This window comes from Anser brachyrhynchus (genome assembly GCF_964034855.1).
Source record: "Anser brachyrhynchus genome assembly, chromosome: 13".
Lineage (NCBI taxonomy): Eukaryota > Metazoa > Chordata > Aves > Anseriformes > Anatidae > Anser > Anser brachyrhynchus.
In genome coordinates, this window is record NC_137708.1 from 10,598,568 (window position 1) to 10,613,457 (window position 14,890).

General features: G+C 59.3%; 2 protein-coding genes and 1 long non-coding RNA gene across 10 annotated transcripts; 1 reads left to right on the top strand and 2 right to left on the bottom strand.

Moving 5' to 3' along the window:
- Positions 1-1,617: 1,617 nt before the first annotated feature.
- Positions 1,618-7,398, bottom strand: RAB9B (RAB9B, member RAS oncogene family). 8 transcript variants are annotated; one of them, XM_080554654.1, is made up of 4 exons: positions 7,300-7,398; positions 5,904-6,276; positions 5,482-5,570; positions 1,618-5,210 (listed from the first exon to the last, which is right to left on the bottom strand). In XM_080554654.1, the coding sequence occupies exon 4, from the start codon at positions 4,950-4,952 to the stop codon at positions 4,347-4,349; it is 606 nt and encodes a 201-aa protein (XP_080410780.1). In that variant the 5' UTR covers positions 4,953-5,210; positions 5,482-5,570; positions 5,904-6,276; positions 7,300-7,398; the 3' UTR covers positions 1,618-4,346. The 8 variants fall into 8 exon arrangements, with proteins under 8 accessions (XP_080410780.1, XP_080410784.1, XP_080410785.1 ...); XM_080554658.1 differs by having other exon boundaries at positions 5,482-5,591; XM_080554659.1 differs by lacking the exon at positions 5,482-5,570 and having other exon boundaries at positions 5,904-6,027; positions 6,207-6,276; positions 7,300-7,376.
- A 56-nt stretch (positions 7,399-7,454) lies between these two features.
- Positions 7,455-10,504, top strand: LOC308177414. The gene is made up of 2 exons (XR_013939057.1): positions 7,455-7,700; positions 8,203-10,504. It is a non-coding gene; the product is annotated as an uncharacterized lncRNA (long non-coding RNA).
- On the bottom strand, positions 10,014-11,717 carry LOC308177413 (thymosin beta-15A homolog). The gene is made up of 3 exons (XM_080554665.1): positions 11,563-11,717; positions 11,048-11,152; positions 10,014-10,510 (listed from the first exon to the last, which is right to left on the bottom strand). The coding sequence occupies exons 1-3, from the start codon at positions 11,681-11,683 to the stop codon at positions 10,473-10,475; spliced, it is 264 nt and encodes an 87-aa protein (XP_080410791.1). The 5' UTR covers positions 11,684-11,717; the 3' UTR covers positions 10,014-10,472.
- Between the last annotated feature and the right edge of the window lie 3,173 nt (positions 11,718-14,890).

Sequence of the window (14,890 nt, forward strand, 5' to 3'; positions counted from 1 at the left end):
CGGAGGGTAGGGACCAAATCCTGTCTTGTGATGAACCGGCCCAGCGGGAGCTCTGGCAGGGAGCTGCCTGCACCGCCCCCAGGCCTAGCGGCTGAGGCACGGCAGCGGGTTGCTCCCACACGGCCGCGCCGCAGGAAGGTGCCGCTCCCCAGGCTCCCTCACGGGCGCCTCCCCCGCAGCGCCACGGCGGCTTCCACCCAAGGAGGCTGAGCAGGGCAGCGCTCTGGCACGGGGCAGGGGACGAGCCCGACTAAAGGCACCGGCACTGCCCTGTGCAGGGCGAGGAGGCAGGGATGGCCGGGCAGGGCCGGGCAGGGCCCCAGCGCCATCCCCTGGGCCGCTCCCGGTGCCCGGCCCTGCGGCTCCCCCCCGCGGCCGCTGCCGGGGCCCCGCACGGCCGGAGCCGCCGGTCGGGGCCTGCCTCAGCGCTGGGCTGTGAAGACGAGCCCGGATCTCGGGGACAGGACCCGGCCCTGGCAGTGAAACCACCATTTCCCTGAGCTCTCTGTCCCAGCCGCCACGCTCCCTGAGACTTGCGGGCAGCCGCTGTCAGCGGTGCCGTCGCCTCCCCCCGCAGCCCTTCTCAGCCGAGCGGGGGGCTCTCCTCACCCCAAAGCACAGTGCATCAGTGCCGCCACAGCTTTCCACCCATCCTCAGACACAGGCAAGAAAGCATGGACCCAGAGAGCACGTTCCTATAAACCGTACAGCTGCAAGAACCCCGCTGAGGAGCTCTCTGCTATTGCTTGCAATGCCCAGATGCCTGTGAGGGGACAAGCCTCGCTATCACCCCTGCCTCTGCCTCACATTTTTGTAAAAAATACCGCACACCAAGTGAGTTGGTGATTCTGACGGCTTTAGGTAGATCCTCGCTGGCGTTAGATGCTGCCTCACCAAACCCCGTGACTCCTCCGAGGCTGGGACCCTCCGCCACCAGGTCACGTTGGCTTTTTCTCAGCTGTATTTTGAAACGGCGGAGGAGGCTGGAGGCCCTCAGATACTCCAGCATACATTTAAAAGCAGAACTTCCAAGGACTTGAAACCATATCAATGCCTCTGGAATCACAGATAAGCAAGCAGACATGAGAGAAAAAACAAGCTAATGGTTCTGCCAACAGAAACAGTAGGCAAGGACTCTGCAAGCACAAAGAAAGCCTCCCAAAATAAGTGACCGTCCTGGCAGGACGGCGGAAGAGAACAGCCCCCGTATGCTGATTTCTGTCCCAGCATCCTATGGAAATTACGTCTGGTTACAGCCCCCTGGAGCATGAGGGACCGATTCCAAGACTGCAGGAAGAAATCAAAGGAAAGCATAGCTTGCTGAGAGCCCAGGCTGAAAATTAAAATGTAGTGACAGAAGGAAGCAGTGTGGAGCATTTCTGTTATGAAAGTGTCTTCTGATGTGCTCTTGAAAAGACAAAACTGGTCAGTGGATTCAGTTTGTAAATAAGTTATATTTACTCAACTACTGTTCAGGAATAACCAACACCTTTGTTTCAAATTTAGTGACATCTCTCAGCCAGTTGCCACAACCGACCCAGCTTCACGTCCCATTCAGGAGAACAGTCACTGGCTTGAACTTTGATAAACCAAAAAGTCAACGCTTTCTGAATTCACTCGAGTACATCCATGTTTTATTTGCTTAAATAAAGGTAGAATCTCAGTTTTACAATTCCAGTTCCGTAGCGATAGCAACAACTGCAGCAGCATGAGTGGACACAGGGAGGGGACAGCTGTTGGCACTGAACTTTGCAACAAAGAGTTCAAGATCCTGGCTCCTTCGGAAATTGTGCGTATCATTTAGAATAAATTAAACAATTTAAATATATTATACTATACTTTTAAATGGATTTTTAAAAACACATAAGCCTAATAAAATATTTTTGTTTTAAAAAGGCAATCCAACATCTGTTAGAAATAAAAGATGCTGTGCAGCACCCTCCAGGGAACACACACTGTTTGCACAGCCTGTGAACCACCAGGCTCTCGAGCTTCAGCCAGGAGCATCAACACGCCCCCGAGGCACGGCAAACAGCACGCTGTGCGTGTGTTCCTCCTGCACCACAGGCTGCTCAGTCCCTGCCCTCGCCCACCAGAGGTACAGTCCTCACAGAGATCACAAGATCCGTGCTGGGACAGGGGCAGTTTCACCTGCAGGGAGCTTCCTCTGCAGCCCCCATGCCAGGCTGGACAGCAAACAGGAGCCTTAGCCCAGATGGCCTCTGTGGGAATGAGCTCCAGTGGAACGTGTCTGTTCGGAGCAGAACCACAGGTCACAGTTTGGGATCTTGAAGGAAACATTAAGCTGTGTTGAACCGAAGAAAAATCTAAAGGTAGGTGGAGGTCAGACATTGTTAAATAAATAGTAACATTAATTTTAAAATCCTGTAAAAATATGTTGCACCTACAGAGGCAGAGCCTTCTCTTATACTTCAAGGGACCTGATTTTCCAGAGGCTGCAAGCGCTCCCTATCCATTCCTGTGAATGTGAGCGTTCAGCCCTGTTTAGAAATCAGATCCCCCCAAAGCACTTTGTGTTAAAGCTTCAGCCCCTTCCACGTGTGGCTGCCCTGTGAGCAGGGCAGGATCACCCTGAGTTCTCAGAGGAGACACCCTGCAAGTTCAGAGACTGCTAGGGGATGGGGATTAGCTGCCACCAGCCAGTGTGAGAGCCGAGACTCTCCTGCTGTAAAGCAGAGTATATGAGGCTGCTCTACGTGAGCTACGCGACTTGCTATCCAGTAGCTCATCACAGTGGGAACTGCATTCAGCAGCTAGCGGATACACACTCAGGAAAGCTCTTCCCGTGACAGGCTCCTACGTGCTTACAGGCAAAGTCATAGTTCTGAACAAACACTCGCACGGGAAGTTGCAGGACATGAGGTTACAATGGCAAAGACAGCAGCCAGCAAGCGCTGACCTCTCTGCTACACACAGATAGCTCGGGACTAACACCTAGCAGGGGGCAGGAGCTGGGATTAGCAAAGCCTGGCATCCTTTCCTAGAAGGCTTCCTGCCCCCCCCACCTTTTTCAGCCACCTTGACCAGAAGTGGAATCAGTCCAGATCTCTCCACAGTGGCCTGAACTCAGCTGCCATTAACAAGGGCCAATTAACTGAGCAGACATTCGCTACCAGTAGTACGTCAGTTGAGTTACAGACAAAATGTATTTGATTCTCCTGTAGGGAGCGAGGGCCAGGGCAATGGCGTGAGTTAACTGCGCTGAGCAGCACTGTCCCTGACAGAACAGGTAATAACGTTGCAGCATCTAAATAGGAACATCTATGTTAAAGCAACCGAAGATGCTGACCCACCAGCTAACGAAGCACGGTGGTCACCGGCCCCACGCACAGAACGAGCGGATTTAACAGCTGACCACGCATGAGCCGGCCACCTGCGCTCTGAGGAGACATCCCCCACACCTTCCATCCCGTCTGCCAGAGCACATCGCCTGGACGCAGCGATTACTTCTGGCAGAAACCAGCTGACGACTCATGCTCCAGGTCTCCTGAACTCCCGAGCAACTCTAAACCCTTTGACGTGACCTGGAGAGCATCCACATCGGTATTTTTCATCCAGGGCTATTCAAGATACGAGAAGCAAGATCTGGTGTTGAGCCTCCAGAAGAGACAAGGAAACATATATTAAACAAGCAGCAGCCAGTCTCTCCACAAAACAACACCCACACAAGACAAAGTTAAAGGTGGGGAAAAACAGACCAGAAACAGGCAGCTACGAAGAAGTGACGCTGCAGCATTCGGTTTCTTCTGTCCTTTGTATGTTGTTTCGTAACAATTCTTAGTATAATTAGTCTCAGGACAGAATGCATTGATCCCAAGGAACAGATACACACATCTCACCGCTCTAGTACCTGGCATTCTCACAGTCGTGTGGGCTACAGCCTCCCCAACAGGTTTCACTCAGTACGCTGAGCAGACTTTCCTTTGGCAGTAAGGTCATGAGTTTAGTGGGTCTAGTATTTTTTGAGTTCAGGACTAAAATACTTCAAAGAGTGTCTGGAGCGCCCTCAGCTTTGTTCTGCAGGCAGTTCTCGGTACAGATCAAAATTCACTGTCTTTAGTTTAACCCAGTCCTTTAAACCTGCTAAAACAGGCAGAGATGGAAGCAGGACTACATTCGCATGCTCTCTGACAGCTCCCTGCTGTAGATACACCCTTTGCGCCAGGAAACTCCAGCCAGAATTCAGACGGTAAGGCTGCACGCTCCCCAGCAAGCGAACCACCTATTGTCCTTGTGGCCGCCCGCCTCAGAGCGCCCCAGAGCTGCCCGCACTTATTCCGATCCAGCCGCCGGTCCGAGCGACGTTCCCGAAGCAGCAGCCTCCCTTAACAGCAGGAGGACCCCGACTTGGAGCTGGAGTGCAGGTCAATGGTGTGGCCCAGCATGCAGTGCTCTAGCTGCTCCTCCACCGCCAGCACCTGCCGCACGGCCTCCTCGAAGGCCACCGCCACGTTGGTGTCATCCTTGGCGCTAGTCTCCAGGTAGGGGTAGTTACCGTTCTCCATGCACCAGGCCTGCGCCTCCTCCGTGCTCACCTGTCTTTCAAGTTTGTCGATCTTGTTGCCCAGAACCACGAAGGGGAAGTGTTCGGGGTCCTTCACGTCAGCGTAATAGACGAACTCCTTCTGCCAGTTACCGAGGTTCTCGAAGCTCTGCCGGTCGTCCACGCTGAAGGTCAGCAGGCAGCAGTCGGCTCCCCGGTAAAAGGGGGTTCGCAGGCTCTTGAATCTCTCCTGTCCCGCAGTGTCCCAAATCTGGAGGGTCACAAAACGCCCATCCACCTCCAGGTCCCGGTTTAAGAACTCCACACCAATCGTGTGGAAAGCCTGCGAGTCAAACTTGTTGGTGACGTACCGGTTCATGAGGGAGCTTTTCCCAACTCCACCATCCCCAAGCAGAATGACCTTTAAGAGCAAGGACTTCCCACTCATTGCAGCAGGACGGAGTGCCACAGGACCAAGGCAATCTACAGAGTTCAGAAACACTGCGAGATAGCTATTTGAAGCCCAAATTCTGCAGGAAGTCACGCAGCTGAGGACCTAGAGGTCCTGTCTCCTGTAGTGAAAGACTGACTTGGACTCCGCATGCACTTAGCAGAGCTGAAAGAAGTAAATCCGCACCCCTGGAATCTCTCCCAGTTGTTCTGGTCCCCGTCAGAAATTAAGCAGCAGTGTTGAGACTGGTGCACACTGGAACAAAGAACGCAACATTGGTGCTCCTCGCCATTATGCCGGGATTTCCAAGAGGTTTAGGGAATAACTGCAAGTCCATCCTAGATTTCAAGAAGAGTACTATAAAAGCAGCCTTCTGCTATTGTCCGATCTCTACATTATTTCAGGGAAAGTACAGAGTGAAACTCCAACTTTTGGATTTTGATGCAGGTGCACAGGATAGAAGAGAATATGGAACTGCCATCCCCACTTCTGAACGAATTTTGTAAATAGGAGAAAAATCTCTTACTAGAACACCCGGTAGAGCTGGCAATTAGGCAAGTTTTCCGGCACACAATTCTTCCATCAGGTCTGAAATGGAAGCAGCAGGTCTCCACACTAAGAGCAAGGTGAGAACAGCTGTTGAGCGTTAGTTACGTATTAATTCCACTACATTTGAAGAAAACTTTGTGTACCTGAAAGCTTATCTAGTTTTGCCAAACACACCATCGCCTGTTAAACATCTCTTCTTGTCTGTGTCCTCAGGCTAGCACAGAAACAGCAAAATACCACCAGGGATCACCACCACCAGGCCTTCCTTTCGTACTGTACAATCCCTCGCTAAATCATTTCTCCCATCTGACTGGAAGGATGTAAGTGATGTCCAGGCCTAATATCAATACAAGTCATCCAGCAAACCAGTTCTTAATCACCCCGAGAACGCTGACTCACCTTAGAAGTGGAGCTGCGCTTGTTTTCTGTGCATGAGCTCTACAGCTTGGAAGAGGTTTCCTGGGCACAGAGACCCGGCTTCTCTGCTGCTCCTTCTCGGCAACGCTGTTCGCAGTCCGCTTTGCTAGGGCACAGGTGCAAGTTCACATTGCAACAAGCCCAGCACCACAGCCTCCTTAGTCAGCAGCCGCAGGAAAAAGGCCAAGCGCCGACCGGTCCTCTCCCTCCCAGGGGCATTCTACGAGCGAAGGTAAATGCCCGACACAGAAGAGGAGATTTGTTTTGCTGCTGTCTGTACTGTACCTGCTTTAGAAATACAGCACTTCTGTCTCTGGGACTCTCCAGGGAATGCCTTCCTCCAGCATAACAGTCGCTAAAAAGAAACAAACATCCGTCAGTGAGGTTGCCATAGCTGGGCTCAGCGCACCGCCTTTGAATCTGTAATGCTGACCCAGGCTGGACAAACAACAGATGAGTTCTAGGATGCTGAAAGCACGGCGCTGATAACTGGAGTAAAACGGCCAGGTGCTGAGGATACAGTTCCCCTTGCCATCGGTAAAATGGAACGCTGATCGTTTCAGACTGGGGCAGGATTAGTAAGTACATCATGGATGCTAAACCCCAGATAGGATAGAATAAAAGGAAGCAGCTCTGGCACGCGTGCACAACCTGTATCTCACCTTGATTTGGAAGAAGCCGACAGCCTGGCCTGCCTACCCATGCACTCTGGAACCTGACCCGAGGACGGAATGTGTACCTGAATCCGCTAGCCCAGGGAGCGAGCCAGCTGCCGGGAGCCCGGTGTGGAAGAACGGAGCGTGTCTGGTCGGGAAGGGGAAGGAAGCGTGCCCGCTCCCCCCCGCCGCCATCCTCCTGGAGGGGCACGGCCGCGCAGCGCTGCCCAGCGACCCAGACCCGCCCGGGGCCGGCGCAGGAGCACCTGGCGCTGCTCAGCTCGGCTCTCCTGCCCCTTCACGGCAGATCTGCGTTAGCGGCGGGGGCCCTGCCCAGCTGGGTTCCTCTTTCCGCAGCTCTCCCAGCCGCAGAGCCCAAATCACAAACTTCTGCTCGGTCCCCGCGGCAGGCGGGCGGCCTCGCCGCGGGCTCCCCGCTCTCACTTCCCCAGCTCGCAGCCGGCCGAACCGGGCGGGCCTGGGCCGGCCGAGGAGCCCCCAGCGGGACGCGACAGGGCGGGCCCCGCCGGGCCCCCCGGGCTGCCGGACCCCTCGCCCTGCCTCCCCCAGGCCCGTGATGCCCGAGAACCACCGCCGGGCCCCGGGTGACCGGACCGGGGGCAGCGGACGGGACCCCCGCGGCCTACCTGCCCTCCCCTTCACCCTCCCGGCTCGGAGCGGCGGGCAGAAGGGGCCCGGTCCCGCTCCCCCCCCGCCCTTACCGGCCCGGCCCCGTCCCGGTGCCGCCGCCGCCGCCGGGGGGCAGGTGCCGGCCCCACCCCGCGCATGCGCGGCGCAGGCGCCCTGCCGGCGGGCGGGGCCGTGCCCTCGGGGGGCTGACGGGGAGCCCCGGGGGGGGGGTGGGGCTGGGCCGCCGGGGGCAGCGGCACCCGGGCCGCGCAACGCGGGGCGAGGGCACGCGGAAAGCGGCCTCCGGCCCGCAGCGGGGACGTGGCGGGCGGCAGCGGGGTGCGGGTGGCCCGGCGCGTGGCCCCCTGCTTCGGCCGGGCCTGCCCAGCCTCCCCGAGGCCGGGCCGTGCCGGGCCCCGAGCGGCAGGGCGGGGAGCTCGGGGTGCACCCGGCTCGTTGTTATCCCGGGCTAAGCCCTCGCTCAGCGGGCTGGGTAAGCTCCCGTTCGTAAAGCCGGCCTCCCGGGCGTTATTTCGAGAGCAGCAGTGACTTCTCGGCTCCCGGGGAAGGCGTTGGGTGCGTGCTGAGCGCGGCACCCGGTGCCGCTAGCCACCGCGGCCGCTGCCTCGCCCGCTGCTCTCGCCGCCCCGTTACCGCCGCGTCCCCGCGGCTCTCCTCCTGCACGCCCGCACACACCTGCACCGTGCACGCCCTGGGCACGCCCGCGTGGCCTCCCAACCACCTCTCCGTGCAGGTGTTCCCTCGCAGCTCGTGCGCGCAGGGGAGCTGCACGGGTGGGAAGCCGGGGGGCTGCCTTAGCTTAGTGTGGTGGCAACACCCGCGAATATCCCCTCCGTGCAAACCCGTGGGGCCAAATCCTCCCCCGTCTGAGTCAGAGGGGCCGGGACAGTGGAGGGGATCCGGCGCCCATCCCGGCCACAAGCCCTGATCCGAATTCTCCCCGTGCTGCTGATCACCAGGTATTTGTCTTGCAGGGCCCGGATTCCTCCTGCCGGTGACTCAGCCGCCTCCTCCCTCCTCCGCAGCGCCGGCCACAGCTCGCTGCCCGATAAAGCCATGGGAGGAAACCGCCCCAGGAGCAGCGGGACGGCCCAGCGGGAGCAACGCGGATATTTCCAGGACGTACACGGCCCCCCCCCGGCACCTGGCCCTTCGAGGAAGGTGCAATGGCATTGTCTGTGCCCGTGCTGCCAAAGCCACGGTGTTTTGGGGGGACCTCAGCCTGGCAGGCATCCCAGCCTCCCACGCCGCTGGCAGCCCCGTGCCGATACGTGCTGGGGCGAACAGGGAAGGCCCAGGGAGGGAGGGAGGGACAGGGTTGCTGTAAAGGCCTGCTCTGTAATGGTTCTCCCCTTACAGGCTAACCCTCTCCTGACAGCGGGGACATTTTGGGTGCTGGGTTGCAGCACGGACTTTTCCTTGTCCTTACAGGTGAAGGTACGGGGTTTGGGCAAGGCAGCCGGTACCTCCCCGCGGTGATTTTGGTGGGGATGTGGGTGAGCTTGCTCGGTTCAGCAGGGCAGGGGGTGCCGAAGCAACACGAAGGCGCTGAACCCACTGCCTGGCGCTGCCGGGGCCGGTTCCTGACCCGTCTGTGACCCATCCACCACCTGCTTTGCGGAAGGGGCTGAGAAGCTCTGTGACGGGCAGGAGCAGCTTGCACGAGGGGCCTGGGGGCCTCTCCCCAGCAGGGGCGATGGTGACAACTGGCCGTTACTGGGGGAGCAGCAGCCCCCTGGCCGCCCTGAAGGAAACCACTAGCCCTGATGGAGCGATGAACAGCTGCTGACACCCCGGCACATGGGGATGGCCATAAGGCAGCCCCAGCAGCGCGGGTGTGGGGTCGGTACACCCAGGACAGGGACATCGGGGTGCTGCAGGGGGCACAGCCACCCCAGCGTGCGCTGAGCTGCCTGCCACTGCCCTCACCCCACAGAAAACCCCACAGCACCATGACGCAGCGCAGCAACACCAACCTCGCGCCTCCAGCCCCGGCCGTTCTGCTGTTTGCAGGGTGAGAGCGGTGGCAGCCCTGCAAACAGCGTTATTTGCAGCCCTTGGTGTGGGGCGTGGGCGCAGGCACGGCCGGATTGGTGCCGCACGGGGACGGGTACAACAGTCCCGTGTTTGTCCCCAGCTAGGGACACCAGCCAAAACTTAGCTGGCAGATCTGCCTCCACCTCCTCTGTAAGCAGGCACAGCAGCCTGCGTGGTGGCCCCAGAGGCCAGGTGGAAGTGATGAAGTCCTGTGACACCTCAGCAGAGGCCTGGGGGCACCAGCAGAGCCCAGCTCCCCCTCACCCTGCAGGACCAGGAACAGCTTAGAGGGTACCCAAAGGACCAAGCCCAAGCCACCCTTGCAAGGCTGGAAAGAGCTCCTTGAGCCGAGGGTGGCTGCAGGTGAAGGGCTGTGCCAGGCAGCGAGGGGAGAGCCCTGCCCTGAGGACAGACCCGGCACCCACAGGAGCTGGGTGGCCCAGGCACACAGCAGGAAGGCCACAATTAACCTCCGATAATGCACCAAGGAACCACGATGGCAAGGGGACAACTGGTGGCACGTGTTGAGCCCCACAGAAGCCTCAGAGGGGCACCAGCACACCCCAAGCTCTGCCCCCCCAGGCCACCAGGAGTGAGCCCTACACACAGACCAAGCCAGACCCAGCTGGAAGGAGCCACCCCAAGGCCCTTGGAGCAGCACCAACCTCCAGCAGAGCCCTTCCCACCCCCCAGGGCATGCAGGCCTGCACCTGAACCTTCACCAGGGAAGAAAGCCACAAGCCAGAGGTAAGTCATTATATTTTTTTTTTTATTTTATAATAAACTTCTCATTTTTCCCCCAAGGAAGACAAAACTTGTGAGTGAGGCTACAGAACACCGTCAGTGAAGAGTATGCGAGACAGACCCAGGCCATGGGCCGGGCCAGAAGAGATCCCACTCCCCCACGCAGAAGGGGTCCGTCCCCAGGAGCCTCCATAGCCCTTGCTCATCTCCCCACCGCACGAGAGCGAGATCAGAGCTGTCAACAGGCAGCGGCTGTGCAGCAGAGATGGGGTTAGGTCAGGCTTTCGATGGACTGAGGGGGCCACACTTTGTCCCCCCCACCTGCCAAAGCTGCCAGCAAGGTGGGACAGTGGGTTAGGTAATGCAGCTGTTTTCTATACATGTAGATGATGTAAATTAAAAAAAAATGATTTAATTCAAAGCAAAAAAAAAAATCAAGTGCTCTTCCCACCAGGCCATCTTTCTAGGAAGACTTCACACATTCCTTTTCCTGCTCGATAGCTGAAAGAGAAGAGAGGGCCATTAATCTGGTGCTGTTTTGTAGGAACACCCACTGGAGCTGGCTGTAGAGCAATCACTCAGGCCCTGGCAGCCAGTTTTATTGTTTGAACCCAAGTGGCAGAACCAAATGCCTCAGCTCACAGGGTGATGGGGCACACTGGCCATCTGCCCCATGCACAGGATGGTGCCCACCGCCACCACGGTCACAGCAGAGCCTGGCCCTTGTCTCCGGGTCCCCAGGGCAGGCACAGGGAGTGCTGCAGCCCCCTGACGCCCTCACCCCGAACCCTCACCCCTCGCTCAGTGTTGTTCCTCTGGGTCAGAGCCCAGCTGCCCAGAAGCGCCTCTCCCCACCGAATTCCTCAGCAGTGAGATCAGCACACGAGGACACCCACTCCACGGCCAACATCTGCCTCCCCGCAGCCCAGCACCAGGGCTCAGCTGCACCCCGGGGCCCCCCACCTCCAGCCACCCCCTGCCCACCACCACCACCACCACCGCCAGCCCCAGGAGCCCCCCGCCGGTCCCCGCACTCACTCTCCTTGGAGGGCAGCGTGTTCTTCTCCTCCGTGTTGGTTTTCTTCAGCTTCTTCTTGTCGAATTTCTCCACCTCCGAGAGGTCCGGCTTGTCGCACATCTTGCCTGCGAGACGCCCCAGCTGGCTCAGCGGGGGTACCAGGGCAGGGAAGGGGGGGGACACCCGCGGAGGAGAGGAGGGCAGGGGACCCCCCCCCCCCCCCCAGCGGCGCAGACAAAGGCAGCCCACCCCGGGGCGCCGCCCGCCCGCCCCCCGCCGCTCCCGGCGGCGGACAATAGCGCAGGGCGGGGCCGGCCGCCGCCCCGAGCCCCGCGCCGCCGCCCCGCTCCCCCCCGCACCCACCGGGCCCCCCCCCCCACCTTTGGGTGCCGCAGCCCGCACCCACGGGCGCCCCGCGGAGCCCCGCCGGGCACCATCCGAGCGCGCACCCCCCGCCTCCGGGGCAGCCCGAGCCCGCCGCGCCCCGCTGCCCGGCGCCCGCAGCCCGGTGCCCGCAGCCCGGTGCCGGCCGTACCCGGTGCCGCTGCCCGCCGCCGCTCCGCTACCTCGCGCCGCTGCTCCCCAGGTGAGACTGGAGCGCGCCGCGTGGGGCGGCGCCTTATATACCCCGGCCGCCGCCCAGCCCGCGCGCCCATTGGCTTCCCGCCGCGACGCTGAGCCTCTTGGGAAGTGAAGTCCGTCCGCTGGCCGCCGCCGGTGATGCGAGGCCGTTCGGAGAACTACGTTTCCCAGCGTGCCTCGCGGCGTGGTCGGGGGGGCGCGTGTGTGAGGGCGTACGCGCACACACGCCCGTGTGCAAGCAGACACACACAGACACCACACACACAGAGACAGCGCACACAGACCCCCCCACGCGTACACACCACACTCAGACCCCCCCCATGTGTACACACCACACTCAGACCCCCCCCATGTGTACACACCACGCAGCCCCGGCCCCATGCACTTGCACACCCCCGTGCCCCTCACAGCCCCACTCCCCTCACACCCCCGCGTGCCCCCACACGCAGGAAGCCTGGGGGCTCAGGTGTGCCCAGGGGGACAGCGTGGGGTTAGTGTGCCCCTGCCCCCGAGGCAGCACGCCCCCGGCCAGGCACGTGCCCCGCTGTGGGGCTGTCGCCCAGCAACACCCCCAGGAGCACCCCCAGGAGCAAAGGGGCCACCGATGGCTTCTCGGGGAACGTGGGTCAAAATGTAGGGCCCGGCCCCGTGGGGGCTCGCCCAGCCCTGCTGCAGAGATCCCTCGGGACGGCAGCGGGGCAGCAGCTGCGCTGAAGCGGCTCTCACACCGCCCCTGGCCCACGAGCCTCTCGCCAGGCTTACTGGTGGTTTTGCGGAGAAAACCCCCAGCAAGCCCGAGGAAGCATTTGCTTCGCATTTTTTAGCTGAAAGGCTGCTGTCGTGGGAGGGGGATGGAGCGTTCTGCGTGCCTTGGGCTCTGAATTAAACAAATCCCAGTGTCTGGCACGCACACAAGGCAAAGGCCGAGACCTACGGCCACGTCCTAAGACGCGGCTGCTGTTCTGAGACATTTGGTTGGGAGCAGCCTCCATACAGCTCTCTCTGGGGGAGGGAAGGGGCTGCAGGCAAAGCCCCAGGCCAGGCTGCTCCCGGAGCAGCTGTGCTTTAGCGCCGCAGCCCCAGCCCCTCGCCGGGGCCAGGTTTTGGGGTGGCGTGGCAAAACGTGTTGACTTTACGTGCCCCACGGCCAGGAGCAGCAAGCCCGGGCAGGGCTGGCCTCTGTGAGCATCCTTCCAGCCCTCCCTCCAGAGCCTGCGCTGCAAAGCCCACCGTGAGCTGAGAAATGGCACATTTCTCCCGCACGGCTGAAAGGAAAAAAAACCCCACCCAGTTTCAAAATGAAAGCAAGGAAATCCTTTTTGCCTTTATGCAAATAGGAAGGCAAGTGCTTTACCTTGTGTTTACTCTCCAGCTGTGCCTGCCTCCCCTCCAGCTTCCTCCTCTTTCCCTGCCTGTTTTCCTCACGCTCTGCGGATACTGAACGGTCTCTGTTTTATCTTTTGTCCCCAGCAGCCACGGAGCGTGAGAGCACCCCGTACCCCGTCCTCCCCACGCACAGCCTCTCGCCTGCCCCAGCCGAGGAGCAGCACCGGCCCCGTGGGACGCACCGCATGCCCCCGACAAGCTGCGGCGCTTTGCGGACCCCGCGGCCTTTGTCTGGGCACGAAGCGTGGCGGGGGCTTTACAGGCACGGGCAGGGAGCTCGGTGCCCCCCCTTCCCCCCCACAGCCCGCAGGCACCCACCCGTTGCTCCCACAGCGTTAAAGCTGACCCGTGGCGTTTCCAGCAGGCGAGATGTGGGGCTGCTGGGGTGCTGTTAAATCCCATCCTGCACAAAGAGCGAGCGTATATCCCAACAAGAGCTTTATCCCATGACAAATTTGCCAAGCCTCCCGTAACCACACAACCTGCTTCCTTCTCCCGCGTTTTGGCATTTCTGCTCTCAGTAGTTTATAATGAGAGAACAGAGACATCAACAGGGAGGAGGAAAGCGAAAGCAGCCCTGACCCGAGATAGAAAGGAACAACCGCCAGCCATTTTGGATGAGTTCTAAATCTCCCACAGAACAAGGCTTTCAGGGCTCTGATAGAGGCTTGCTGATGGCCATTTCCAGGAATGCTTTATTTCCTTCTCCAGGAATAAGGAGGCAGGACGTTTTCTGTATCTGATCAGAGGGTTTTTCCAGCCTCTTGCCTAGAGGGACAGGCACAGCACCATGCCACAACCCAAATCCCCTTCAGCTGCAGCAGCCTGGCTGTGAGCCAGCCCCCCAACTCAGCGGGGCCAGTTTACTTTTTCAGTTCATTTTTAACCCCTGCCTCCTGCCACCATCCTCTTTTCCACCATGGAAAAAGCTGGGTGCCTCAGGGAGGCAACGAGTAGGCTGGGGCTGCTGTGTTACACCAGGACATCGGCTCATTTCTCCCATGGATTTTGCTTCTCCTTGTGCTTGCCAAGGCAGCAGTTTCAAGAAGAGCTTTGTTAACTCTTCCTACTTCCCCATTGCTCAACATCAGCAAGGCAAACTGTTCATTTCTCCAGATCACAGAAACACCGAGTGTAAGAGATGAGAAATCATCTTTACACTGCTAGGGAACAGCGAGAAGTGGTAGGGAACTGAAGTGCTGGTGAGAACAGCCTGGGATATGCCTCATCTTGCTCCAAACAGCAGCCAGGTCCTGCTGCCTGCAAGGCACAAATGGTTAGCCCAGCTTTCCCCGTAGCCGAAGGCATTCCCAGCCCGTGCGTTACCTTCAACTGCCCTGGCAGGTGAGCTGGGCAAGGACACAGGACTTCTCTGCGATTGATACATCCCTTTCTGCTGCTGCTTTTACATCAGGTAGCAGCCTGACAGACAGGAGCAGCATCAGTCCCTGCATCTGCCCGCTGCAGCCAGCAGCACACAGCAGCACCATGCCTGTGAGCTGCTGAAGCTCCATCCTCTTCCTCTAGCTCCCCCTCAGCTACAGAGCACAGGGAACGACCCACTTGGGATTTTCTTCTGAGGAAGCGAATGACTTGCTTCCTATGGTATTTCATTAGCAGCTGTAAAGAAAGCCTGTGAAAACACTGCACAATTCACCTCTAGAGCACTGCGTGTTCCTTATTTACTCCAGAGGCTGCCCAGGACAGGCTGGGGAATTGCCTTAACCACAGCACACAGCTCAAGTTAGCACCAGCACATCACAGGGGGGGGCAATGCTGCTGGACTGACCTTGCTTGGACTGACAGCTGAGCACCCCCATCCCATAGGGATGCTCAGGAGCTGAGCGCCTGCTGCTCACAAGGCAGGGGCTGCTTTCCGCCCAGCCAACCCCGCA

Coding starts and splice junctions, on each gene's coding strand:
- LOC308177413 (XM_080554665.1), bottom strand. CDS start 11,683: ATGGGCGCGCGGGCTGGGCGGCGGCCGGGGTATATAAGGCGCCGCCCC. Junction 11,153..11,562: donor GCGGCGGGCAGCGGCACCGG/GTACGGCCGGCA, acceptor GGCGTCTCGCAG/GCAAGATGTGCGACAAGCCG. Junction 10,511..11,047: donor CACGCTGCCCTCCAAGGAGA/GTGAGTGCGGGG, acceptor CTTCTCTTTCAG/CTATCGAGCAGGAAAAGGAA.
- RAB9B (XM_080554654.1), bottom strand. CDS start 4,952: ATGAGTGGGAAGTCCTTGCTCTTAAAGGTCATTCTGCTTGGGGATGGT.